This window comes from Panulirus ornatus, chromosome 6 (genome assembly GCF_036320965.1).
Source record: "Panulirus ornatus isolate Po-2019 chromosome 6, ASM3632096v1, whole genome shotgun sequence".
NCBI classification, from domain to species: Eukaryota; Metazoa; Arthropoda; class Malacostraca; order Decapoda; family Palinuridae; genus Panulirus; species Panulirus ornatus.
In genome coordinates, this window is record NC_092229.1 from 16,702,314 (window position 1) to 16,728,965 (window position 26,652).

Consider the following 26,652-nt stretch of genomic DNA (forward strand, 5'->3'; position numbering starts at 1 on the left):
GCATCTGGAAGTCCCGTGCTGAGCTGATCCCCCTTCGGCAAGTAGACAGAGTCTTCCACCCACAGATGGACCTCCAACCCCAACTTCTTGGGCAAATGAAGGAATGGGAGAGAGCTCTTAAACGCTTTACTAAATGGCATACAAAGAGCAGTTTAAACAGGGGCCAGTCCTAGGAATCCTCTAGTAGTCATCAGCATGCTCAGAACAGTGTTTGTCATCACTGTCCTCATAAACAGTGCTCATCTTCATCTGAAACCCCAGATTCAATTTCTCAGCCTTCTTTATCATCTGTGGGAAAGAACAACTTCGAGAACATTGCAGATTTACTCGAAGTGCATGAGGGTACTGATGAGATTAGTACCTCCAAGAATTGCATGAAATGTTGTGTGTGTGGGATTAATCTCAGGGATGGACCATGTAAGAAAAGGCATGGTAGTACCTCATCATCTGAGACTGGTTCCTCAGGCTATGAGATTGCAACTAACATGGTTCTCTTTTTGCTTGGTGCTATGTTCTTTTTCTTAAGCATTGCTGTTTATGACATGCTTTACTGAACTGGTAACTCTAATGTATCAAGCAGATTGAAATATATTAAAGAATTATTTAGTGGCTGGAGAATTTGATACATATCAGTGTATCATATGATGCAGCAATATTTTTATAATTTTATATTACCAACACTCTTCCCATTCATAGCATTTTACCTTGTTCAGGCACTTGTTATGTATGTCAATATGACCCATCGTACTGAACTACGATGGTTCATCAAACTGTTACATAGATTTTGAGTTCACTTTTACAGTAGGCTTTCAAGTATAGGCTTTTCAGATGTCCACAATTCTCTTTTATTCATATAGATTGGGTATAGTCATTATTGCCAGAATTCTTGAAAATATGCAGTGGATTCCATAAGTATCTCACAGACAGGAAAAAAGGTGTGTGTGTGATTATCAGACAGATTAAGGTACAGTCTTCAGAATTGTTTGATGATTGTTTAGTTATCTGCACAAATAAAATAGTTATGTGTGATCATCACATGCTACAGAAATTACAACTACAAATGCTTAATACTTATTCTTGTAACACTTTCTTAATCTCATGAAACGTAGCTGTGTGTGAATAGACTGTGAGTACAGAAATATTCAATACATTGTATTTGTTTTAATGGTTATGTTTGATAGCAGTTGAAGATGTGTTTGTGTGATTGAGTATTATACTGCTAGGGAGGGGTAGTTTCAGTTTTCTCCAAAAACCTATTTTCCACCAAGGCTTTGATTTGATCATTTGTATGCTCTTTACTTATAAATACTGTATGATAAGGAGCTGTTTTGATGCAGTCCTCTTAATGTTGCACAGTATGTTATACATTATTCTGTCCACAAACATAGAATCTCTCCTTGTCATACATAACACTTGACAACACTAAACTCGCACAGCTCACTCTTTGTAACTCTAGATTTTCCTGCTGTAAGCACTATGCATTTTGGCAGAATTGGTAGGAGGAGTAGATAGAAGTGATAGGTTAGAACATTTAGGTAGGAGCATTAGGTACAAACATTAGGTAGAAGTTGTAGGAAGGACCATTTGGTAGAGGTAGTCATTTGATATGTACATTAGGTAGGAGCCTCTGCAAACACTGCACCAGAGTTGCCCTCTGCCAGTGGCCTGTTAAGGGTGAGGCACTAAAGGCTAAGAAGCAGCACTGGAGTTCACTAGTTATGGAGACTCCATTGCTATGGCCACCCCCTTGAGGGATTTCCAGTTAGGGAGAGGTATCATAGGCTTAGATAGATAGATAGTACATTATACTCCATATAGTTTGTGTGTTGTCATTCCCCCTACTGTTTCTTCACACTAAACTTTTGTTATGCCTTACTCTTTTTTTTGTTACTGGTTTGGTGTTACAACTTTAACATACACATTACACACCATGTGAATAAGCTGTTATTAGCCATCCATCAGAAACATACATATAGATGTGTGTATCCAAGAGATTTACCACCATCAATTGGTGATCAAAACGTAAGCATGTTAGAGTAACAAAAGGAAGCCCAGAGTATGGATTGCTTTGAATATTTTTACTGAAGTCTTTTGTTGAGGATTTTTATTGGTGTACATGATATATCAACCCTTTCACAGTGACCTATTTATTGCTGTTAACTCCATAAGTCAGCTTAGTTCTTGGCAGATAAAAATTTTTCCTTTCAAGAACTGACAGCCTTTCTCTGGTCTATAAATGTCTGCTAGACTTCATTATGTGCTGCCATCTGGGAGCAGTTTTGAGAAACATGAACAAAAACAAATTTCAGATAGCTGAGATAGATACCACCCATACTGCCTACACATTAATGGTTTATACTTTTTTCAGAGAATAAAGTTATGTACAACATAACAGCGTGATATACAATGTAAGTATATATTATATCATACCATGTAAGTTAAGGAAAATATTATTCGTAGATAGATGAGAAACACAAGGAACATACATCAGCAGGCTGAGATAAATCCTTCCTGTGCCACATACAGAATCATGATTTATACTTTACAGTAGTTTAGGTAAGTTATATAAATCATGAATTTTGGTAGGCTGTGTTAATGCTGTCTCATACCACAGATTATAAGAAGAATATCTTTACTACATAGACAGATGAGAAACCAGAGGTAAACTAGATAGAATGAAGAAAGTAATGAGGGGGGCATATAAGAGATCTGATATGGCAGGGAATGAATTTGTGGAGTGATAGAGTGGGTGAAAGGTAATACATTCTGGTGATTTGGGCATGTGGAAAGAGTACAAGATGGGACATGCACAAGGGGAGTGTATGATAGTATGATTAAAGGGGATAGTGTGAAAGGAAGACTATCGAAGTATGGCTAAAGGGGATGGTGCAAGTGGAAGCCCCCCACCAGCATGATTAAAGGGGTTGGTGTGAGTGTAAAACCACCTGTGATGTGGGGAAATAGTGGAAGAGAAATGGAGGTAGAGAATTTGAGGAAGAATGCATAGAATCATATATGTGGGGAAGGCATGCAAGGACAGGGGTAAGTGGAGACTCTTTTGCCATGGCCATCCTCTTGATGGGATTTCCTAGAGGGTACTGGCATCGGAGATGTAGATAGAAAGATAGATAGAACAGACATCCGAGTTATGTTACCTATGCCACTTACACAGGAGTAATTTAGGCAGGTTATGTACATTATGATATCATTTAATGCTGTGTAGATGTTTGTTTTATATCTCACTTCATTTTTTTTTCATGGCACATATCATAGTTATAGAAATTAGAAAGGAATTTATCAGGGTGCTCTCAGGTGTGAATTTCCAGCCTCATTCACAGTTGAGAATATATCAGTTTCTTCCCAGTTTACTTTAAAAGAAAGCTCTGATTGGATATAATAACAAGAAACAAGAAATTTTTATTATCACAGGCATAATCATCAAAATTGAAAGTGAATTGTAGTGTTTTATTGGTGTGTTAATAATTAAAAAGGTTTTTATGGCTTGATGCACGGTAAACACATAACCTTTCAAAATAACTGATTTTTTTTTTTTTTTCTTTTTTTTTTTTTACATTCTAAACATTTGAAGATTCTGGTTGTTGATTTTTCCCAATTTGAACTCGGGCCTCCTCCTGAAAAACCTGGATAACCTTCTGCTACAAAAATGAAATGTGCTTTTTTTCATGAGAAGTTTGTGTGCATCCTTTTATATTTGTTTTGATTCAGCTCTTTATATGCCTCTCCTGGATTGTTTGTCTCGTGAGCTTTAAGAGATTCTGTAACATCCGTTGTGGTTAGAAACTTCACACCCCTTCCTTCTGAAAAGGTAAAAGCTTCTCATTCCTTACTAACCACTTTCAGTAGCTGCAGCATACAGCTCATATCTGCTAGTCAGCAACATCCATCTGCTGATGATGTCATCCAGCTAGCTGACCTGCCAGTCACAAGTGTTCACTTCATAATTCTTGGAACACAGGCCTCGGTGGTGGTTACTGTAGGTGGGCTGTAGAACCATAGGATATTCCCAGTTAGAGTACAGGTCAAGTCTCTCTCTCTCTCTCTCTCTCTCTCTCTCTGTCTCTCTCTCTCTCTCTCTCTCTCTCTCTCTCTCTCTCTCTCTCTCTCTCAAGCTTAGAAATTGGCACTGAGGAACTCAATTCTGTTGCTCAGAGTATTTGCTCCTACAGCACTCCTAACCTGGGCAGAATGTTCAGTTTAACCCTGAAATAATAGTTTTCTTCAGAGGTATTTTCTGGCCTGTTTTGAACAATCTACCGATATTATGACATTTGTATGGTTTCTTAGTGTCCCTTGGTCACTATATATGCTATTACAGAGACTGCTTCTCTCTTTACTTTTATGTATATTTCATTCATAGATATTAATGAGTCACCACTGTACCTCCACTCCCTCCTCCCTTCCTTCATTACCCCTCGCTGCAATGTTTTATGGTTGACTAAGGTAGTTGTTGGGAAAAATAAGTTGTGCAACTTAATACAGTGACATAGCAAGGTTGCAAAGCAAAAAGGTTACCCTATGGGTAAACTATGCTTTCTCCATTTTTTTTATCTTTAAAGGAATAACCTTGAAAATTTAGGGGGTCCTCAGGACAGGTTTATCAAAAAAAATTCTTTAAAGTATCTTAGCTTATTAGTTATGAGGAAATATGAAAACCTAGAGAAATACAAAAATATCTGGTAAATTAACAATACAGTAAACCTTCGATTTGATGGACTAATTGGGGGGAGGGGTGTCCATTAATGCCAAAAGTCCATTGAATGTAACCTGTGGGCCATTTTTTGATACAATATACAGTTCACATGCTATCTTTTAATTCCTCTGTCACTTGATGCCATTTTGAATTGTAAAGATTACAAAATTATTTGATAAATAAAGTCACAATACAACTTGACTGCACAATAGCTTGAGGTAGACTGAGATTGAAACACAGTGAGTATACCCCATGCTACCAAAAACAAGTGTGATATAAAGTTTGTATGGTGCAGCATTTGAGATTTTTTAAATTTTTTTATATTTCAAATTATTATTAATCAGTACATTATTATTTGCCTGGTCCGTTAAATCTGAAATCCGTTAAATCGAGGGTTTACTGTATTTGTTGATTCACAGACTTATTGATTTGGCATGTTAGCCAAGTCAAACCTTCACCCATCTTGGCTTATGGGTAATTAACACAAGGATTCTTTCTTGATGCAAATTGTACTTGCTTGTGACATAAGGCATGCTTTATGATGATTAAGCATGCCTTCCTTTTTCAATGACCACAGGAGAAGGCATCTTGTACAAGTACAGATAGAGTCCCCACAAGTTTAGACATATTAACCCATTGTGTTAAAAGGGTAACTGACTTCTTTTGATTTTTTCCATCACTAATAATAGTTCCTTGTGATTTAATGCACCTCTCTATACAAATAAAGTGCACCTTCCAATTTAAATGAGGAAAGGAAGAGGCAACCTGTACAAGTACAGATACATTTGCTACAGGGAAAAATCATAAAAGTACTGGTGTGGTCTTGTAAGCGTTAAACAGATGTGATATAACCTTAACCCAGGAAATTTTTTTACTCTTAGTCTGTTTAGTGGATATAAGGAACTTCCAAGGCCTATACTACTCATTACAAACACACAACACAGTACACCTAGTACATGGCACCCAGAAAAGGATACTCATCACATGACACACAACATTGGACAGTTTCGCCAACTTCGTAGATACTTAGGATGGATGCCTCGAGTCAGAATGCCATGTAGCTGCAGTTTTTTCAGAAGAGGAACAAAATTCTTGCTAAATTCATGTAAGGGAGATTATGGCTTCATGATTCTTCATCTAAAATGTCCTGAATTCAGGTTGCAGGATTCTTTTTCTTATGAACATGACAGTAGCTCTTGCAGATCCTTGCCCTTACTTAAAAAAGAAAAAAAATCTTAATGTATAAAAAACTTTTCTTCATGTTTCCTATCTTTAAGGAGCTTGCTTTTTTTGGGTTAAAACCATATCAAGTCAGTATCCAATACAGCAGAAATGTCAGTAGGAAGTGAAATGTTCATTTGTTTCCTTTCAGTGTGGATGGTTCCTCATGAGATCTTTTGCTATCAAAACAAATGCTCTGTCATCAACTTGTGTTGCTCCTTTGTTCCACAAAAGTGCAGTAGCAATTGATACCTTGGTTATGGATTGGAATCATGAAAACCAAATTTTTCCTCTTTCCTTCAGGGAATCTTTTGGATGAGTTCCTCTCAACTATTATATTATTGAGTTTACTGATCTTTGTAGAGACAGTTTCATACCAGATTCTTCTACTGATATGCAATTTCCTCAGATCGTACACCGAGTTTTCCTAGACTATCTTAATCTGGGTTCAGGACTGCAGCACCAAGCACTGGGTTTGAAGACTTGCATATATATGTTTTTCAAATTTGTTACATTGTAAGTTTGAGAATGTTTAACAAAGAAACTGCTCCATGATGTCATTTTTTACTCAGAGGTAGTGTCAGTCAGTCTAGAAATATTTTCACTCATCTTTGAAGATTTAGATTCTGAAATTCAGAGACTGTTTAATCTTTTCTAACCTTATCATAATATAACTGTCTACTGATGTGATTGTCATATTCAAGAATGCCAATCAGGAACTACTGTCCATTGGCCTTGGAATAACCTGTCTGGACTTACATGAGATAAGCTTCTCAGGTCTTTCTTCTTGGGGAGACCTGTTGGGCTTCCATTGCAGCTAAATCGGAGTTGTCAAGTTTTTGGGTTTCCTACCATCTGAGGAATGTATTTGGCAGTATGATGTGTCACTGAGTATTCTTGAGAACTATCTCTTTGATATCATATAGGGATAGAAGAGTTACTAATTCTTGCAATGTCTAGGATTTTGGCAAAAAAGTAAGTTTTGAAACACCCATATGCCTAATTTAATCTCGTGAGAGAATTATTGAGAACACTGGAGGCTATTGAAGGGAGTCCCTTTCTGTTCATCTGGGAATCCTGAAAACCCTTTCAGCAAGGAACTTCTTTTCTTGGTTTAAAGACCAATTTTGGAGTCTCAGACTGGTTTATATTTAAGAATTCATGATGCCAGAAAGGTGGCTTCCACTCTGACCTTCCTAAGGAACCATTCCTTGGAGGAGATTAATAAGAACTCTCTCACATTCCTCGGCAGTCTTATTAAGGGTTACTTTACCCAAGACATTGATCACCATCATGCTGGAGGTTTCCTAATGCACAACAGGATACCTTTAAAGTGACTGTTTTTGCCATGGCTTTCAGCTAAGTATTTTTCTAAACCTTCTCTTGCATTTAGGTATGCTATCTAAGCTCACAAGACAGACTGACTAGAGAATGAGAAACTTTTTCTCTCCAGGATGGTGTCCTGTGAAGTTCTCACACTTGATTCCAAATACTGACACATGTTAGCAGTAAAGGCACTTGGATATGGAACTGTAGCTATAGAAAGTAGGTAGGAACATTGAGCAGGAGCATTAAGTAGTAGTCAGTAAGAGCAATAGGTAAGAGTCTTTGCAAACACTTTGCTAGAATTGCCTCCACTAGCAGCCTAAGGGTGAGGCACTAAAGGTTAAGAAGTGGCATTGGGGTTCATGGGTTATGGAGACTCCTTTATCATGGCCACCCCCTTGAGGAAGTCTCAGGTGGAAACAGGTGCCAGAGACATAGATGGAAAGATAGCTGTAGAAAGTATTGCTCTTCTTACTATTTATTTAGCACTATCAAATAAAAGTGTTCATATAAAGGCTTACCATGCTTGTTCATCTTGCATTATTAAGGGACAGTAGCAGAAGAGAGGGTCAACAAGAAAAAGAAAAGCTTTATACCCTCCCCTCCCAATATACTTTAACAAACTTATGATTCCAAACTCATTTCTATAAGGACATTACTTCCGTCCATGTGTATGCAGGCAACACTCATCCTAAGCAATATCCACTGTGGATCCTCTGAGTCTATTTCCATCAGTGTTATCCTCAAGATATGTTCTCTGTGACTTGCAGTCCCTTTTGTTCTGTTCTCTTCAAAACGTAATTCATGTGATGGTGGCAAACTGTGTAAAAGGATTATAATGTGAGCAGGAGGGAACATTGTAGTGTGACTGATCAGGGGCAAATGTCTCACAGGTGGTGATTGGCTGAGGAGTGCCGAATTTGTTGTCCTATGCAGTAATTGGGCCACCAGTAAGGAGGGTGAAGATGTCTCCTTTTCAACTGCAGGTGATGCATTGCAGTCTACCTAAGTGATAAGGTGAAATTGTTCTCCTTTTTAAAAAGTTGGGGTAATCGACTACATTATCTGTACCATAACTTGATGTCTCAGTACTCTTTTCAAAAGAGGGAAGTTTTAAGATTATAATGGTATAACAAATACATTTCTGGCTGCTGTGTTGCATGTCTGGTTCTCACCCATAGTACCTCACTTACATATATAATATCTTTCAAGTATGTGTGCATTTTTATGTTACTCTTTCATAATAGCACCTAAAGGCCCCAAATTTTAGGTGTAGGTGTTTCAGAATGTGGGCTCTGTTTTAGGTTACTGTATGTTGGCCTTAAAGGCTATTTTCAAGTGTGTATAAGTGTGTGCATTAGTGCAATTTTTGTGACTTTCACAGCTGAACCGTAGCACCTAGAGGCCCCAAATTTTATGTGTAGGTACTTCAGCCTTTGGACAAGGTTTTAAGCTACCATCTGTATACTATTTTTGGGTGCTTGTGTGTTTGTTGGTTATCCTTTGATGACCAAACCATGGGACCTAGTCCCCAAATTTTGGATTTAGATACACTTTAAATCTGGCAAGGTGGTAAGCCTTTTAAAGCAATAGCTTTAAAAGGCTTTTGTTGTCGCATTTGTTGGTTATGCTTTCATAGCCAAACTAGCTCCCAGAGGTCCCAAATTTTAGGTCTGGCTACTTCAGCATCCTGACAAGGTTTTAAGTTATAGCATGTTGGCTGTGATGGTCATTTTGAGGCTACCAAAGGCCACTTTTCCAAAAACCTTATAGATTACACATAGTTCACTGCCCTCATTCAAAATAGGTGACTTTGTAGCTTCATGTTATCATTAAGATACCTTAGGTACCAACAAAGGTTCAGAGTTACTACAACCATTTTTTCCTGCACAACCTTGGTATTCTAAGAATTTCCCTAATGATATTGAACTTATTATCTTGGTATGTCAGCATTTTCAGGCTTACAAATTTTCCATCCATTGCGTATTGATTAGGTGCTAGTTTGATTTTCTATTAATGCATGCTCCCATCATGTTTAGGTTTCTTGTGGTGAGCATCTCATTTTTCAGGCTTGAAATTCCACCCATAATGGATAAATTGTTATGGAGGCCTCTTACAGCTGACATAGGAAATAATAATTCAGCTCTGTAACAAGCACCAAAGCCAGACTGTAATTCTCCATGAAATCAATTCTAAGAAATGTTTATGAAATGTTTATGTACTGTTAGTATCAGTCATTATCTCAGAAAGAACTAAAGTGAAGTTTAAGATGAGAGTACTGTTAGAATTTTTACTTAAACAGAGTGTCGGTACGAGTAGGATTGAGGTTCAAAACTTGCTCCTATAGTTTCTTTTCAAAATATTTTAGTAGTAGTACCCTCAAAATTATAAAGTTAACCCTTTTATAGTAGTTAAATTGGAAGAAAGAGTCTCAATGGAATGACAAGAGAGAAGTGTTAAGGGGTAATGTGTCTAAAAGGTTCTTTCTTAAGGACACAGATGGCATAATGTTTAAAGGCATTTGATTTGTTTACCTTGCAGTGCAAGTTCAAATCATGCTCAGGACCCCTAGTATTTCTACAAATATTGCACTTAGTTTTCATATTGTGTGCTTACTCTCTAACAGTTGTACAAAATAGCATCTGACATTAATGCATCTATAGAATTTCGATTAAACCAGTTGCTACTGTTGACAGAACCAGTAAATCAAGACCTCTTTTGCACCCAGTATTCTCTTTCCAGTCTATTTTATTCTGTAATCCTATCATCAGTATCTGTATTGAGTCTTGTATTAACTTGTTTGAGCATTCATATTAACTACTTTCAATAGTTTTTGTTGTTGTTTGTATGTTTGCTTATTTTTGCTCAACACAGAAGGTACATCATTAAGAGACATAAAAGAGTATAGAAAATCTGTCGTATGATAAGCTTAGGATCCCCATACATTTTCAGTTGTGTACTAAACTAACCAACAAAAAAGACTAGGTTTTATTTCTTATGTTGTGAAACCTTGTCAAGTTCCTTTACTTGAATTTCCTTAAATTGCATAAATACTGAACTATGTTGAGAATTACTTGCATCGCAGATAGATAGTCACTTTCCAGAGGTGATTACTTCTGCCATGGTGGATAGTGAACTGTCAGGTTTTCTCATTGTAACTTAAAAGAAAGTTATATCAGTTGCAGTCTTGAACTGTGTTGCATTGAACAGCTTACAAAATTACATATGTAGCTGTGTTGTTACTGGTTAAGCAGCTGGCTTATGTAGTGTTGACAAACTTGTCACAGATATTTATTCTGTGCATATCACCACTAAACTGAGTGCAACAACCATAAATGTATTTAGAGGCTCTGTAATGCTTGTGTCATCCATTTAGCACTTAAATGTGATGTATTATTTTTGCTTCATTGGATTTTGAAGTTTTGTAATTAAATGAAAATATGAGAAATGCTTAATCATATATAAAAAATGTATATTCTTTTATCACGACATAGATTTAAAGATTTCATTTTTGGTCTTTTTCAAGTAGAACTCCTTTGAATATCATTCAGGATATTGAAAACTTACCGTACTAAATGTTGGCTGTCATGTTTGCTTTCAGATGTCCTTAAAGTTTTGTACATTCTTTGTGGAAACTAATTGGTTAAAGTAGTTGTGGATTAAGCCAGATGGTGTAAGATGTAAATTTTTTTGGCAACCCAAATGCCATGTTGCACATTGCTTTTAAAATTATAAGAGGACCATTGAGAAGCCATTACAATAAACTCTCACTGTTTTTTAATGCTTGGGACCAAGCTTCTGATATTGAGGTTTGCAAAATAGCAGTCGTAGTTTCCTGCCCTTCAAATCCCCTGCCTGCCACTTCAAATATATGTATATCTCTGTTATCATGCACTGCAATTCTGATGGTGTTTTGAATTTGATTTTGCAAATCCCAATTAACGGTTTACCACAATTCGTAATATCCCACTCCAGTGTTTGAGAGAATGTCATACTCGGAATTATTAGTAAGTTGACTTCAACACACCATACTCCACTATGTCTTATTTATTTTTATAAACACATCTCCCTGTTTCAAGCATTTCTTGTAATGTGAGCCATATTTCATGTTTTCTTTTACAAGACCCAGCAGAAACCAAGGCTGAATGCTTTGTTGGGGTTATGAAATTCACAACAGCATGAAGTGTTGGACCATGACAGTTCAAAATCTCTGTAGCATATGGCCGAGGCTTGAAGGTAACTCATTCAGACTGAGCTGATCCAACTGTTCTTCCTTTGACTCTTCTGGGTTTTTTTCTTTGCCTCAATTTTCTGATTAGAAAATATATTTTTTGTGCCATCATCAGTATGAAATATCTCAGATTCCATATACTGAAGTGTGAAATAGTGAGACTTTACTGTGTGAAAAATCATTAGCACCCAACATTGAATATTGTATATTAGGCTGAACTGTTGTTTTTGAATGTTTTTAAGTAGAAACTAGGGTGATTGTTTGCTGTAGGCTTATAAAAGGAAAGTTAGTAGCTGTGAGTGTTACTGTTGTTATAGTTAAAAGTTTATTTTTGATATGTAAAAAGAATATTATTGTTTACATAGTTGTGTGTGTTTTTCTTGAAATTAGTAAGATTATAACTTCATTTGTTTAATTTTGTCTAGGGCTCATATAGTCTTCCCTAACATTTCCAAACAAACTGAGCATTTTGTTTGTTTAATGTTTTGCAATGGTAAAATGCATGTCATGAGTGTCACTTAGCTTTTATAGTGTTGGCTAGTTTTTTTTTTTTTCTAGTTTAGAATTGTCTAGCTTCTCTTTGTTCATGTTCTTTCAGTTTCACGCTTCAAACTTTCATCACAGGGCAGTTTTTCTTTTCTTTCTTCCTCTGTGATGAAATACAAGTTTGTAAGAAAAAGTATGTCGATTATATCTTATTACATTGTATTACCATTGAGCATTATATCAATTTTGGATCAGTAGAATCTTTCTTAGACATATGCATTCACCCAGATACATGTACATTATAAACACAGTTGGCTGTGTCTGTTGATGTTTGTGAAATCATAGTAAATCATTTATGTGACTTAGCCCGATTGTCATACAGGTTCCTTACCAGGTTCCTTGCCATATCCCAATTGATAAAGTTGCATGCATATTCAGCTGGCTTGCAATAGTAAGTTGTTGTTGTTGGCTATTATTATGCATGTATTGTGATAGGTAAATAATTGCTTTTCCGTTATATCTAAAATTGTTTGAGCTGTATATGCATACATGCTCTTAGTTTATTTCTTTTGCTTCCCATTTTCATCATTCTAGTCATTCTTTCTTCTTTTTACTCATATTAATTAAGGCTTCTTTATCACAAAAAATACTCACCAATTCTTTAAGATGTTTCTGTAGCATATAGGTATAGGCATGTGCCTTTTTAGGGAATTTATTTTGCAGAACTGGGGTCCCTAAACTTAGCCCCACTGGCTGGCACGGGTAGATACACCCATTTCCCTGGGAGTAAATTCGCTGCCCTAATGATGATAATACAGGAATACCCCTTAGATGCATTCCTTGAGAAAGAGCTTTCAACAAATCATCTTCCATCATGTCATTATAGCATGTCTGACATGGAGATATGTTCCTAACAGCATTACTTTTTACCTATGAGGACTTCCATTTTCACTCCCATAGTGATACTTGTTCTTATCACTTTTGGTGTATTACCATCATTACCACTTGCAAATTTTGTACCAGATATCATGGGTAAAGGATGTTATGTTAAATGATGAATGAAGTGAGTGAAAGATTGACCATTCACATTTAAAGGGTGGAAGCACAGTAAGCTAAGTGCTGATTGGCTCAGAGTGCTCCACATATGTTGAAGGGCATTGGCTGAGCAAACATAAACAAAAATGTTTGCAACCACTTCATTTACATTGACAATTTTCCACCACAGTATAGAATTAAAAAAAGCTAATTGCTCTTTAGTGAATCAGCTTTCAGTTGGGTATCCCTGTAATGATAATGTCAGTCATTATGATGCATATTTCATGATCATTTCTGTTTCAACCTTAAGTGAAGTAGTTCCAGAGACAGATAAAGAGCAACCTCATTTGCTCATATCCACTCACTAGCTGTCACATATGATACACTGAAAACACATGCACACACACACACACACACACACACACACACACACAGGCTGCTGACCTTCCCCTGGTTTCCCCCAACTGCTTTATGTGCCTAGTTCAGTCCTTTGATTATACATTGCCCCTTTGTATACCACATCAGTCCAATTTACTCTATTCCATATATATCTCACACCTTCATGCATGACTAGGCCCCCAACCCCTTAATACTTGTCACTTTATCCTTCCAACTCTAGTTTAGTCTTCACCTTCTCCTTTCCCCTCCACTTCTGACATATTCTTTCATCATCAGTCTCTCCTCAATGTTTGTCTAAACCATTTCACCACACCCTCTTCAACTCTTTCAGCATATTCTTCTTTGTACCACACCTCTCTCTCATCATCTTTCCTTATTCAATCAACCCTCCTCAAACATTGATTTTCAACATATTTCATGCTTTGTGTGATCAAGAGCCCACACATTGCATCCATAAAACACCATTGGGACTACTTCATCATCAGACATGCTCTCCACACATTCCTCAGTGCACCTCCTCACTCACCCTATCCCATGCATACATTAGCTTCCATGGTCCTTTTTTTACCACCACTTCCACCCCCAGATGTCTAAAACACTTCACTTCCTCCATGTTCTTTCCATTTAAGCACACAACTACACTTCAATGAACATGTCTCTTTCTGCTGCTAAACCTAATAATCTTGATTTTATTCACATTTACTCTCAACTTTTTCTTTTCACACAAATTTCCAAACTGAGAATCCAGTTATGCAGGTTTTCTTTCAAATCTGCCACTAGCACTGTGTTTTCAGCAAACAGTAACTCACTCGCTTACCAGTCCCTTCCACGTCTCACAGACTGCCCCTCTCCTCAATACTCTTGCATTCACTTCTTTCACCACCCCATCCATAAACAGATCAAACATCCATGGTGACATCACACACCCCAGTCGCAGACCCACCTTAACCTAGAACCAATGACCCTCCTCTCTTCTTACTCACAGACACCTTCCTCTCATGACAAAAACTCCTTATTGCTGCTAATAGCTTTCCTCCTATACCTTATATTCGAAACACCTTCCACAAAGTGTCTCTGTCAATCCTGTCTTATGCTTTCCCTAGATACTTAAATGCCACATACTAGTCCTTCTTTTCCTCTTGAGTATTTCTCTCACAGATTCTTCAAAGCAAATACCTGATCCACACAACCTTTACCATTCCTGAAATCACATTTTTCTCTTCAGTTTGTTGCTCTGTCTATGCCAACACTCTCGCACAGTGTATGTAGCAGGTACACTAAGCAGACTTGTGCCTCAGTAATTCAAACATCCCTTTACAGGATTTTACTAATCCTCAGGAACCTCACCATGAGCAGTACATATATTTAAAATCCAAACTAATCAATGTAAACACAATTAATCCCATTCTTAAGAAATTCAAATGCAGTCCCACTAATTCCAGCCACTTTGCTAATTTCATCTTGAACATTGCTTTCACCATCTCTTCTCTTTCCACCACTCTCCATGACTCTTTTGCTTCACATACTTCTGTGTTTGAATAATCCCACATCTGCCTGTCTCATCATGAAACACATTAAACAACCTTTCAAAATATTTCACATTATTTTGGTCTGTTACCAATTTCCCATTTGTTCCCTTCACTGATGTTCCCTTTGCTCTCTCTAATTTTTCTCACATAAGTACCTCCTTCCAAAACATTTTCTTATTCTTCCTGAAGTTTGCTGATACTGGCTCCAACAGATCTCATTTGCCTTCCTTTTCAGCCACTGCAGCTTTCTCTTATACAGTCCTTCCCTGCATAAAATGCCCATACACCTGTCTTTTCTTTTTCACTAGCAACTTGACTTTCTCATTCCACTCCTCTGTCTTTTTTCACCCGTCTAGCTCCAACCATCTGCATACCACACACTCATCTCACACATGGAAGGAGTGCTTCCCTAAACACCTCCAATTCCTCACCCACGAAATTTAATTTCACCTTTTACTATTGTACACTCAATCTCTCCTGATATGTCATTTCACAAGCCCCCATTTTATGCTCACCCACTTTCACAATCTTCATACTCCCCACACCAGTCCATCAACACAATTCTCCCATTCCACTCTAAATTGTGCTTTGTCTGCTTCTGTTCCACCCTAACAAAAGCATATATAACAGAACTGCAGACCACACAAAAAACTGCACTCGGAACAGAGACTGCCTAGGAACTGCGAACACTCAACTTCCTCACAACAAGACAAAGATCCTCCCAAAACAGCTGCATTTCAACATGCTCGTCACTCATTTCTGTGCAGCAGCATTGATCCCTCTTAACCAAACCTACTTTATAACTGACTTATTTATCCCCCCTAGAAATTAAAATCATATCCCTGCTTCACATTTCAATAACTTTTGCTCACAGATCCCCTTACCCCCAACCCTAACAAATAACACTGACAAAACACATACACACTGAAGTAACCCATCCACCTAACTCAGGTCTTAAACTCCAACCCTCTGGACATATACCCATTAGAAACCACTCTCCCCAGATAGACACCCATCACTACAATGCTACAAATGCTATTTCAGCACATCTCAAGAACTTTCATGCCCATCATGCAACTACCATAAAGATATTGAGCACTTACAACTCAGCTGCCCTGCAATTTCTGCACATAGATGTACACCCATCACAATTTATGACCTGTGGTCCTATCATGTGAATATGACCAGCTTCCTGAGTGTTGCATGAGCCTCATGAGAACAGAAAGGACTCTTGGGGCAGGAAGATAAGGTATATATAATTTATTTTTACCCAGGACCAATTTCTCTAAAAGAGTCCTGGTGTTACTCAGGACCTTTCTAAAGGTTCAAGCAGGCAAAGCTGGTCTGAGAATGATCACTGGATGTCTAGTAAGCACAAATGCAAAACCCCACTCACAATGAAGCAAAGATCCTACTATTACTGTCCCACCTCAATGTGCAAGCACTAAATATCCAACCCCCGAACTTGGTTGTTAACTCCAACTCACCAGACATACACCCATCAAAACCACACTTCCCAGATATACACTAATCACACTGTCCTGTCTACCTACACTGGATATTATACATCACAACACTATAAACACCATTACAGCATATCCCAAGACCCTTCATGACCATGATGCAGCTACCATAAAGAAATCACAGAGCACTGACTACTCATACTGCATTCTCTATACATAGCTGCTCATACATCACAACACTATTACCTGTGGTCCCAAGCAGTCAGTACGGCCAGCTTCATGAGTACTGCAGGAGCCTTGTAAAGATAGAACCTCCTTGGGCAGGAAGTAAGTCGTAGGGTTGGGGAGGGGGCAAAGGTTCTGGGAGCACTGAAGGATGTATGGAAAGAGAGAACATTATATGGGAGGCCATAAATGGGTATGTTTGAAGGAATAGTGGTCCCAAAGATATTATATGGATGTGAAGCATGGTCTATAATAAGGTTGTGCAAGGAAGGGTGGATGGGTTGGAAATGCAATGTTTAAAGACAATATGTGGTGTTAGGTGGTTTGATTGAGTGAGCAGTGTAAGGGTAAGAGAGATATTTGGAAATGAAAAGAATGTCATTGAAATAACAGAAGGTTTGCTGAAATGGTTTGGGATATATGGAGAGAATGAGTGAGGAAAGGTTGACACAAAGGATATATGTGTCAGAATTGATGGGAAAAAGGAGAATGGGAAAACCAATTTGGAGATGGAAGGATGGAGTGAAACAAAAAGGATATATGTGTCAGAATTGATGGGAAAAAGAACAGGAAGATCAAATTGGAGATGGAAGGGTGTAGTGAAAAAGATTTTGAGCACTCAGGGCCTGAGTATGCAGCAGGGTGAAAGACGTGCACGGGTTAGAGTGAATTGGAACAATGTAGTATACTAGGGCTTACGTGCTGTTAATGGACTGAATCAAGGCATGGGAAGCATCCAGGATGAACCATGGAAAGGTCTGTAGATGTGGATGTTGAGCTGTGCTATATTTCGGTGCATTACATGATAGCTAGAGAATGGATGTAAGTGGATGTGGCCTTTCTTCTCATGTACCTAGCACTCCCTTGCTAATTCTGAAAGTGAGTCAGTTGTTGTTCACTGATGATACAGCACTGGTGGCTGATTCGGGTGAGAAACTACAGAAGCTGGTGACTGAGTTTGGTAAAGTGTGTGAAAGAAGAAACCTGAGAGTAAATGTGAATAAGAGCAAGGTTATATTAGGTACAGTAGGGTTGAGGGACAAGTCAGTTGGGAGGTAAGTTTGAATGGAGAAAAACTTGAAGGAAGTGAAGTGTTTTACACATCTGGGAGTGGATTTGGCAGTGGATGGAAGCAGAGGTGAGTCAGGGTGGGGGAGGGGGCGAAAGTTTTGGGAGTGTTGAAAAATGTGTGGAAGGCGAGAACATTATCTCAGAAAGCAAAAATGGGTATGTTTGAAGGAATAGTGGTTCCAACAATGTTAAATGGTTGCGAGGTGTGGGCTATAGATAGAGTTGTGCGGAAGAGGGTGGATGTTGGAAGTGAGATGTTTGAGGACAATATGTGGCGTGAGGTGGTTTGATCGAGTAAGTAATGAAAGGCTAAGAGAATTGTGTGGTAATAAAAAGAGTGTGGTTGAGAGAGCAGAAGAGGGTGTTTTGAAATGGTTTGGTCACATGGAGAAAATGAGTTAGGAAAGATTGTCAAAGAGGATATGTGTGTCAGACTGTGGGTGGAGGGAATGAGAAGTGGGAGACCAAATTGGAGGTGGAAAGATGGAGTGAACAAAATTTTGAGTGATCGGGGCCTGAACATGCAGGAGGGTGAAAGGCATGCAAGGAATAGAGGGAATTGGAATGATGTGGTATACGGGGTCGACGTGCTGTCAGTGGATTGAACCAGGACATGTGAAGTGTCTGGGGTAAACCGTGGAAAGTTCTGTGGGGCCTGGATGTGGAAAGGTAGCCGTGGTTTCGGTGCTTTATACATGACAGTTAGAGACTGAGTGTGAACGAATGTGGCCTTTGTTGTCTTTTCCTAGCACTACCTCACGCGCATGCTGGGGGAGGGGGTTGTCATTTCATGTGTGGCAGGGTGGTCACGGGAATGAATAAAGGCAGCAAGTATGAATTATGTACATGTGTATACATGTACATGTCTGTGTATGTATATGTATGTGTACGTTGAAATGTATAGGTATATATATGTGCGTGTGTGGATGTGTATGTATATATACATGCGTATGTGGGTGGGTTGGGCCATTCTTTCGTCTGTTTCCATGTGCTACCTCGCTAACGCGGGAGACAGTGACAAAGCAAAATAAATAATAAACGATATATATATATATATATATATATATATATATATATATATATATATATATATATATAGGCATTTGGACAATTTTTGCAGGGAAAAAATGCAATTGAGTGGGAGATGTATAAAAGAAAGAGACAGGAGGTCAAGAGAAAGGTGCAAGAGGTGGAAAAGAGGGCAAATGAGAGTTGGGGTGAGAGAGGATCATTAAATTTTAGGGAGAATAAAAAGATGTTCTGGAAGGAGGTAAATAAAGTGCGTAAGACAAGGGAGCAAATGGGAACTTCAGTGAAGGGCGCAAATGGGGAGGTGATTACAAGTAGTGGTGATGTGAGAAGGAGATGGAGTGAGTATTTTGAAGGTTTGTTGAATGTGTTTGATGATAGAGTGGCAGATATAGGGTGTTTTGGTCGAGGTGGTGTGCAAAGTGAGAGGGTTAGGGAAAATGATTTGGGAAACAGAGAAGAGGTAGTAAAAGCTTTGCGGAAGATGAAAGCCGGCAAGGCAGCAGGTTTGGATGGTATTGCAGTGGAATTTATTAAAAAAGGGGGTGACTGTATTGTTGACTGGTTGGTAAGGTTATTTAATGTATGTATGACTCATGGTGAGGTGCCTGAGGATTGGCGGAATGCGTGCACAGTGCCATTGTACAAAGGCAAAGGGGATAAGAGTGAGTGCTCAAATTACAGAGGTATAAGTTTGTTGAGTATTCCTGGTAAATTATATGCGAGGGTATTGATTGAGAGGGTGAAAGCATTTACAGAGCATCAGATTGGGGAAGAGCAGTGTGGTTTCAGAAGTGGTAGAGGATGTGTGGATCATGTGTTTGCTTTGAAGAATGTATGTGAGAAATACTTAGAAAAGCTAATGGATTTGTATGTAGCATTTATGGATCTGAAGAAGGCATATGATAGAGTTATAGAGATGCTCTGTGGAAGGTATTAAGAATATATGGTGTGGGAGGCAAGTTGTTAGAAGCAGTGAAAAGATTTTGTCGAGAATGTAAGGCATGTGTACGAGTAGGAAGAGAGGAAAGTGATTGGTTCTCAGTGAATGTAGGTTTGCGGAAGGGGTGTGTGATGTCTCCATGGTTGTTTAATTTGTTTATGGATGGGGTTGTTAGGGAGGTGAATGCAAGAGTTTTGGAAAGAGGGGCAAGTATGAAGTCTGTTGTGGATGAGAGAGCTTGGGAAGTGAGTCAGTTGTTGTTCGCTGATGATACAGCGCTGGTGGCTGATTCATGTGAGAAACTGCAGAAGCTGGTGACTGAGTTTGGTAAAGTGTGTGAAAGAAGAAAGTTAAGAGTAAATGTGAATAAGAGCATGGTTATTAGGTACAGTAGGGTTGAGGGTCAAGTCAATTGGGAGGTAAGTTTGAATGGAGAAAAACTGGAGGAAGTAAAGTGTTTTAGATATCTGGGAGTGGATCTGGCAGCGGATGGAACCATGGAAGCGGAAGTGAATCATGGGGTGGGGGAGGGGGTGAAAATCCTGGGAGCCTTGAAGAATGTGTGGAAGTCGAGAACATTATCTCGGAAAGCAAAAATGGGTATGTTTGAAGGAATAGTGGTTCCAACAATGTTGTAAGGTTGCGAGGCGTGGGCTATGGATAGAGTTGTGCGCAGGAGGGTGGATGTGCTGGAAATGAGATGTTTGAGGACAATGTGTGGTGTGAGGTGGTTTGATCGAGTAAGTAACGTAAGGGTAAGAGAGATGTGTGGAAATAAAAAGAGAGTGGTTGAGAGAGCAGAAGAGGGTGTTTTGAAATGGTTTGGGCACATGGAGAGAATGAATGAGGAAAGATTGACCAAGAGGATATATGTGTTGGAGGTGGAGGGAACGAGGAGAAGTGGGAGACCAAATTGGAGGTGGAAAGATGGTGTGAAAAAGATTTTGTGTGATCGGGGCCTGAACATGCAGGAGGGTGAAAGGAGGGCAAGGAATAGAGTGAATTGGATCGATGTGGTATACCGGGGTTGACGTGCTGTCAGTGGATTGAATCAGGGCATGTGAAGCGTCTGGGGTAAACCATGGAAAGCTGTGTAGGTATGTATATTTGCGTGTGTGGATGTGTATGGGGGTGGGTTGGGCCATTTCTTTCGTCTGTTTCCTTGCACTACCTCGCAAACGCGGGAGACAGCGACAAAGCAAAAAAAGAAATATATATATATATATATATATATATATATATATTATCCCCGGGGATAGGGGAGAAAGAATACTTCCCACGTATTCCTTGCGTATCATAGAAGGCGACTTAAAAGGGAAGGGAGCGGGGGGCTGGAAATCCTCCCCTCTGAATTTTTTTTTAAATTTTTCAAAAGAAGGAACAGAGAAGGGGGCCAGGTGAGGATATTCCCTCAAAGGCCCAATCCTCTGTTCTTAATGCTACCTCGCTAATGCAGGAAATGGCGAATAGTATGAAAGAAAGAAAAAAAGAATAAAAGTGCTACCTTGCTGTGTGTATGTGTGTGTGTGTGTGCTATTTCATGTGTGGCAGGGTGGCAACAGGAATGGGTGAGGGCAGCAAGTGTGAGTGTGTACATGTGTATATATGCATATGTCTGTGTATGTATACGTTGAAATATATGTGTATGTATGTGCGTGTATTGGCATTTATGTATATACATGTGTATGTGGGTGGGTGGGCCATTCCTCGTCTGTTTTCTTGCACTACCTTGCTGATGCAGGAGCCAGCATTTAAGTATAATGAATGAACATAAATAATAAACATATATCCTCTTTGTCAATCTTTCCTCACTCATTCTCTCCATGTGACCAAACCATTTCAAAACACCCTCTTCTGCTCTCTCAGCCACACTCTTTTTATTACCACTCATCTCTCTTCCCCTTTCATTACTTGCTCAGTTAAACCATCTCACACCACATATTGTCCTCCAACATTTCATTTATAACTCATCCACCCTCCTCCATGACTCGCAACCATACAACATGGTTTGAACCACTATCCCTGGAAACATGCCTATTTTTGCTTTTCGAGATAACATTCTCCTTCCACACATTCTTCATTGCTCCCAGAACCTTTGCCTCCATCCCCACCTCGTGATTCACTTCTGTTTCCATGGTTCCACTTGCTGCTAAGTCCACTCCCAGATATCTAAAACACTTCACTTCCTCCAATTTTTCTCCATTCAAAGTTACATCTCAATTAGCTTGTCCCTCAACCCTACTGAACCTAATAACCTTGCTCTCATTCACATTTACTCTCAACTTTCTCCTTTCATAGACTTTTCCAAACTCACTTACCAACTTCTGTAGTTTCTCCCTCAAATCAGCCACCAGAGCTGTATCATTGGCGAACAACAACTGACTCACTTCCCAGGCCCTCTCATCCCCAGCAGACTGCATACTTGCCCCTGTCTCCAAAACTCTTGCATTTGCCTCCCTAACCCCTCCACCCATAAACAAATTAAACAACCATGGGGACATCACACAACCCTGCCACAGACCAACATTCACTGGAAACCATTCACTCTTCTCCCTTCCTACTCGTACACATGCCTTACATCCTTGGTAAGATCTTTTCATTGCTTCTAGCAAATTACCTCCCACACCATATACCCTTAACACCTTCCACAAAGGATATCTATCAATCTTATCATATGCCTTCTCCAGATCCATAAATGCTACATACCAATCCATCTGTTTTTCTAAGTATTTCTCATACACATTCTTCAAAGCAAACACCTGATCCACGCATCCGCTGCCGCTTCTGAAACCACACTGCCCTTCCCATCTGATGCTCTATTCATACCTTCTCCCTGTCAATCAATACCCTCCCATATAATTTTCCAGGAATACTCAACAAACTTATGCCTCTGTAATTTGAACACTCATCTTTATCTCCTTTACCTTTGCACTGTGGCACTATGCATGCATTCTGCCAACCCTTAGGCACTTCACCATGGTCCATACATATGTTGAATATCCTTACCAACCAATCAACAACATATTCTCTTCCTTTTTTAATAAATTTCACTGCAGTATCATCCAAATCCACCATCTTGCCAGATTTCATCTTCTGCAAAGCTTTCACTACCTCTTCTATCTTAACCAAACCATTCTCCCTGACCCTCTCACTTTGCACACACACACACACACATACACCGACCAGCACACCCTATATCTGCCACTCTGTCATCAAACACATTCAACAAACCTTCAAGATATGTACTCCATCTCCTTCTCACTTCATCACTACCTGTTATTACTTCACCAATTTCCCCCCTTCACCGATGTTCCCATTTGTTCTCTTGTCTTCCGCACGTTACTTACCCCCCTTCCAAAACATCTTTATATTCTCCCTAAAATTTAATGATGCTATCTTTATCAACCTTTTTCAACCTTTGCACCTTTCTCTTGACCTCCTGCCACTTTCTTTTGTACATCTTTCAGTCATTTGCACTCCCTCCTTGCAAGTATTGTCCCAATGCCTCTGGGATAAACCATGGAAAGGTCTGTGGGGCCAGGATGTAGAAAGGGAGCTGTGGTTTCGATGCTTTACACATGACAGCTAGAGACTGAGTATGAACGAATGTGGCCTTTTTTTTGTCTTTTCCTGGCGCTACCTTGCTGGAGTGGGGGGGATGCTATTTCATGTATAGCAGGATGGCAACAGGAATGGATGAAGGCAGCAAGTATGAATATATACATGTGTACATATGTATATGTCTGTGTATGTATATGTTGAAATGTATATGTAAGTGTATGTGTGTGTATGGGCATTTATGTATATACATGTGTATATGTGGATGGGTTAGGCCATGCCTCGTCTGTTTTCTTGTGCTACCTTGCTGATGCGGGAGATGGCAATTGAGTATAATAATAATAATAATGATATATATATATATATATATTTATTTAATTTACTTTGTCGCTGTCTCCCGCGTTAGCGAGGTAGCGCAAGAAAACATACAAAAGAATGGCCCAACCCACCCACATACACATGTATATACATGTCCACACACGCAAATATACATACCTATACATCTCAACGTATACACATGTATACACACACGGACATATATACACATGTACATCATTCATACTGTCTGCCTTTATTCATTCCCATCACCACCCTGCAACACATGAAATAACAACCCACTCCCCCCCGCATGTGCACAAGGTAGCGCTAGGAAAAGACAACAAAGGACACATTCGTTCACACTCAGTCTCTAGCTGTCATGTAATAATGCACCAAAACCACAGCTCCCTTTCCACATCCAGGCCCCACAGAACTTTCCATGGTTTACCCCAGACACTTCACATGCCCTGGTTCAATCCATTGACAGCACGTCGACCCTGGTATACCACATCGTTCCAAATCACTCTATTCCTTGCATGCCATTCACCCTCCTGCATGTTCAGGCCCCAGTCACTCAAAATCTTTTTCACTCCATCTTTCCACCTCCAATTTGGTCTCCCACTTCTCCTCGTTCCCTCCACCTCTGACAAATATATCCTCTTGGTCAATCTTTCCTCACTCATTCTCTCCATGTAACCAAACCATTTCAAAATACCCTCTTCTGCTCTCTCAACCACTCTTTTTATTACCACACACCTATGTTACCCTATTATTACTTAATCAAACCATCTCACACCACATATTGTCCTCAAACATCTCATTTCCAGCACGTCTACCCTCCTCTGCATAACTCTATCTATAGCCCATGCCTCGCAACCATACAACATTGTTGGAACCACTTTTCCTTCAAACATACCCATTTTTGCTTTCCGAGATAATGTTCTCGACTTCCACACATTCTTCAACGCTCCCAGAACATTTGCCCCCTCCCCCACCCTATGATTCACTTCCGCTTCCATGGTTCCATCTGCTGCCAAATCCACTCCCAGGTATCTAAAACACCTCACTTCCTCCAGTTTTTCTCCATTCAAACTTACCTCCCAGTTGACTTGTCCCTCAACCCATTTGCACCTAATAACCTTGCTCTTATTCACATTTACTCTTAGATTTCTTCTTTCACGCACTTTACCAATCTCAGTCACCAGCTTCTGCAGTTTCTCACATGAATCAGCCACCAGCGCTATATCATCAGTGAACAACAACTGACTTACTTCCCAAGCTCTCATCCAGAACAGACTGCATACTTGCCCCTCTTTCCAAAACTCTTGCATTCACCTCCCTAACAACCCCATCCATAAACAAATTATATATATATCTATATATATATATATATATATATATATATATATATATATATATATATATATATATATATATATATATATTTTCTGAAAGAAGGAACAGAGAAGGGGGCCAGGTGAGGATATTCCCTCATAAGCCCAGTCCTCTGTTCTTAACGCTACCTCGCTAATGCGGGGCATGGCAAATAGTATGAAAGAAAAAAGAAAGATATATATATTATTTATTTATTTTTATTATTTTGCTTTGTCGCTGTCTCCCGCATTAGTGAGGTAGCGCAAGGAAACAGACAAAAGAATGGCCCAACCCACCCACATACACATGTACATACATACACATCCACACACAGCACATATACATACCTATACATCTCAGTGTATACATACATACATATATATATATATATATATATATATATATATATATATATATATATATATATATATATATATATATATTATCCCTGGGGATAGGGGAGAAAGAATACTTCCCACGTATTCCCTGCGTGTCGTAGAAGGCGACTAAAAGGGAAGGGAGCGGGGGGGCTGGAAATCCTCCCCTCTCACTTTTTTTTTAATTTTCCAAAAGAGAAGGGGAACAGAGAAGGGCCCCAGGTGAGGATATTCCCTCAAGGGCCCAGTCCTTTGTTCTCAACGCTACCTCGCTGGTGCGGGAAGTGGCGAGTAGTATGAAAGAAAAGAAAAAGATATATATATATATATGAGAATGAGTGAGGAAAGATTGACCAAGAGGATATATGTGTCGGAGGTGGAGGGAACGAGGAGAAGAGGGAGACCAAATTGGAGGTGGAAAGATGGAGTGAAAAAGATTTTGTGTGATCGGGGCCTGAACATGCAGGAGGGTGAAAGGAGGGCAAGGAATAGAGTGAATTGGAGCGATGTGGTATACAGGGTTTGACGTGCTGTCAGTGGATTGAATCAAGGCATGTGAAGCGTCTGGGGTAAACCATGGAAAGCTGTGTAGGTATGTATATTTGCGTGTGTGGACGTGTGTATGTACATGTGTATGGGGGGGGGGGTTGGGCCATTTCTTTCGTCTGTTTCCTTGCGCTACCTCGCAAACGCGGGAGACAGCGACAAAGTATAAAAAAAAAAAAAAAAAAATATATATATATATATATGTTAAACTTTGTCGCTGTCTCCCACGTCAGCAAAGTAGCACAAGGAAACAAATGAGAATGGCCCAACCCCTCCACATACACATATATATACATACACGTTCACACACGCACATATACATACCTATACATACACTGACATACATATATACACACGTACATAATTCATACTTGCTGCCTTTATTCATTCCTGTCGCCACCCTGCTACACATGAAATGAAAACCCCCTACCCCCGCATGCGTGCGAGGTAGCGCTAGGAAAAGACAACAAAGGCTACATTCATTCACTCTCAGTCTATAGCTGTCATGTATAATGCACTGAAACCACAGCTCCCTTTCCGCTTCCAGGCCCCACAAAACTTTCCATGGTTTACCCCAGACTCTTCACATGCCCTGGTTCAATCCATTGACAGCACGTCAACCCTGGTATACCGCATTGTTCCAATTCACTATATTCCTTGCACACCTTTCACCTTCCTGCATGTTCAGGCCCTGATCGCTCAAAATCTTTTTCACTCCATCTTTCCACCTCCAGTTTGGTCACCACCCCACTTCTCCACCTCTGACAAATATATCCTCTTTGTCAATCTTACCTCACTCATTCTCTCGAG

At 39.3% G+C, this 26,652-nt stretch overlaps 1 protein-coding gene across 6 annotated transcripts in view; it reads left to right on the forward strand.

The window, feature by feature from the left end:
* LOC139749096 (glycerol kinase 5) overlaps positions 1–24,971 on the forward strand; it is an 87,205-nt gene extending 62,234 nt beyond the window's left edge. For all 6 annotated transcript variants that reach the window (XM_071662646.1, XM_071662643.1, XM_071662641.1 and 3 more), the window contains exon 13: positions 1–24,971. In XM_071662646.1, the coding sequence (XP_071518747.1) occupies positions 1–173 (173 nt within the window). In that variant the 3' untranslated portion in view covers positions 174–24,971.
* Positions 24,972–26,652: the final 1,681 nt, after the last annotated feature.